The 2,475-nt window shown below is 64.8% G+C and overlaps 2 protein-coding genes across 2 annotated transcripts in view; one reads left to right on the top strand and one right to left on the bottom strand.

Annotated features, from left to right (window-relative positions):
• The window catches only part of LRRC46 (leucine rich repeat containing 46), a 2,589-nt gene extending 1,746 nt beyond the window's left edge, over positions 1-843 (top strand). Inside the window, exons 5-6 of the mRNA XM_009886579.1 lie at positions 181-341; positions 461-843. Of these exons, the coding sequence (XP_009884881.1) occupies positions 181-341; positions 461-843 (544 nt within the window). The remainder of the gene's footprint in view (positions 1-180; positions 342-460) is intronic.
• Positions 844-1,245: 402 nt separating this feature from the next.
• SCRN2 (secernin 2) overlaps positions 1,246-2,475 on the bottom strand; it is a 2,003-nt gene continuing 773 nt past the window's right edge. Inside the window, exons 3-6 of the mRNA XM_009886567.1 lie at positions 2,158-2,371; positions 1,861-2,026; positions 1,543-1,720; positions 1,246-1,418 (exon numbers count right to left, since the gene is read on the bottom strand). Coding sequence (XP_009884869.1) covers positions 1,260-1,418; positions 1,543-1,720; positions 1,861-2,026; positions 2,158-2,371 — 717 coding nt within the window. The 3' untranslated portion in view covers positions 1,246-1,259. The remainder of the gene's footprint in view (positions 1,419-1,542; positions 1,721-1,860; positions 2,027-2,157; positions 2,372-2,475) is intronic.

Here is a 2,475-nt window from a genome sequence, read left to right as displayed (position 1 = left end):
ATCAAATACAGCCTGAGTTCCCCCCTCAAACCCCAGAAATCTGAATCTCTGCCCTGGCCGGGCTGTGGGGTGGCTGTGCAGAGCCGTGCTGGGGGGGGCTGGTGCCACCCCAACCCACTCCCAGCCCCAAGATGGTGCCGTGTGGTGGGGGTACAACTGCTCTTCCTTCGGTGCTTGCAGAGAGCTGGTGGTGGGAGCTCTGCCCCATCTTCTGCAGCTGGACGCCCAGCCCATCTGTGGCAGCAAGGGTGAGGAAGAGGAGGACGGAGGCTCTTCAAGCAGTGAGGACGAAGACAACCAGTTGCTCTCTGACCCAAGCGACCCTTTCACTGCAGGCAAAGGTGCCCAGACTGAAGCAGGACGCTCTGTTCCCACGGGTGACAGGAGTGGCAGGCAGCTCGAGTGGCTGTGCCAGGTCTCCTGTAATTCTTCTCCCTCTCCCTCCCTCCGTCCCTGGCAGATTTCTTTGCGGATCTGCACCGGGAGCTGGCCGGGCGCTCACAGCGGAGACGGAGGGAGTGCCTGGAGGAACACTGGACCCGTCTGGAAGAGCTGGAGGAGCTGCGGGAGCGTCGGGGTCTGCTGCTGCCTCCTGCACCGCTGAGCCCAGGCAGGGAGGGAGCAGCCCCAGGCCCCAGGCGGTCTCAGCCCCCTCCCCAAGCGAAACCAGGGACACATCTGCCACCCCTGCCCGGACCCAGCGGGCAGCATGCCTGCTTGCAGCTCCAGCGAGCTCCCGGCAGGAGCCAGCCCCGGACCAAGGAGACTCACGCCAAAGGAGCAAGAAATAGGCAGTTACCAGCAATACCCCGCACCAGGATGGCACCGCGCAGTTGCAATTAAAGCCTCTTTATTCCTACACCTATCTGCCTGTCTGCCACGGAGCCGCCAGCCCCGCAGCAGCCCCAGAGGGGCCGGGCACAGGCAGCTCTGCCTGATGGTAGGAAAAGACATGCCAGGCTGCGGGCAGGACTCCAAATCCCACTCCACTGCCCTCACCTTCCCCCCACACACGCATTTCAAGCCACGGCCACCTCTCAAAAGTGCCAATTTCTCTGGGGCAAGTTAGGGGGCTGGAGGCTCCGCACCCCCCAGGCAGGGCTGGAGATGCTGGTCAAGATGTTCCTCACCGCGCCGTCAGCGGTAGATCCGCGTCGGGAGGAGGCGAGGAGCCGGGGGTGGGCACCGGGAAGGTTTTCTCGTCCCCTATCCAGGAACAATGCTGCGGGGGGGGCTGAGCCCACCCACCTGCACGGGGTTTATGTGTAAAACTTCATCTCTGCCTCCACGCAGTCGAAGAAGAGGTCGGCCAGCTCCTCCGGGCTGGGGGCCACCGTCCCCCTCAGCAGCGCATTCATCCCCTCCAGGCCCTGCTTCTCCAGGTCCCGCAGTGTCTGCAGCAGCTTCTGGCCCCGTTCCTGGCCGGGTTGGGGAGGGAGGAGAGCTGAGACCAAGCACCCCCAGGGAATTCCATGTCTTCCCACATCATCAGGGAGAGCGAGGGTCCCAGGGCAGCGGGGGGTGGGGAAGAGCCTGTGGTACCTGGTCCCTCTCCATCAGCTCCAGTGCCACCTGATGCCGGCGGTACAGCTCATGCCGCCGATCGACCGTGCTCTGGAACCGTGGGATCTGCTTGGCGGGGTCATCACGGAAGGTGGGAGATCTCACCTGCGGCACATGCTTGAGGCCGGCCACGAAGATGAAGGGTTTGAAGACAGACCTGCCAGAGAGGAGCACCGGGGCGCTGGGATCGGCCAGCGCAAGGCGGGATGCTGCTTGCTGGGGACGCTCAGCCCGCAGCATGGCTCTGCCTTGTCCCTGTCACCCCTGGAGCAAGGCTGTCTCCTGCAACGTCCTCACCTGGAGGGATCAGGGGTGGCTGTGAAGAAGTGGACGCAGGGCAAGGCAGGGGCCCGGGGCAGCACGGACACCATGCTGCCTGCTGTGCGGAAGCCCTCCGAGTCCACGCAGATCCCGCTGTCCTTGTCCCGCAGGATGGCCATGAACGTCTCCGCCGTGATGTGACCTGCCGGGTGAAGCAGAACCACGTCACCACCGGCATCTCAGCCACAGCCACAGCTGCTGTGGACATGGGGAGAGTGGAGATGCCGGGATGAGCCATGGGTGGCTGTTCCCTTCCCCTGTCTCTGTCCCCACCTGCGTGCTGCCGCAGCAGCTCCTTGCCGGCACGGTAGCGGGCCTTGGCAGCCTCCATGCGGGTGGGCTGGTGCGTCAGGGAGAAGACCTCGGCGAAGCTGAACTCGCCATCCCCGCTCCACCAGCCCTGGCTGCGGGCTCGCTGCCGCAGCCCCGCGTGCTCAGCCGTGATGTCCCTCCCGATGCTCAGCTGGTTGGAGATGTTGCGGCTGCCCTCTGCGAAAGCCAGAGGGAGGTCAGGCTTAGGCGAGGAGACAGGGCTCCCCGTCCACCCAGTATAACCAGTGCCTGCTCACCTTGGATCCGCTGGGCTGCCCC

The sequence above is a fragment of the Charadrius vociferus genome, unplaced genomic scaffold, assembly GCF_000708025.1.
Source record: "Charadrius vociferus isolate BGI_N301 unplaced genomic scaffold, ASM70802v2 scaffold2960, whole genome shotgun sequence".
Taxonomy (NCBI): domain Eukaryota; kingdom Metazoa; phylum Chordata; class Aves; order Charadriiformes; family Charadriidae; genus Charadrius; species Charadrius vociferus.
The sequence above is the reverse complement of the archived record's forward strand: the minus strand, read 5'-3'. Positions and strand labels throughout refer to the sequence as shown.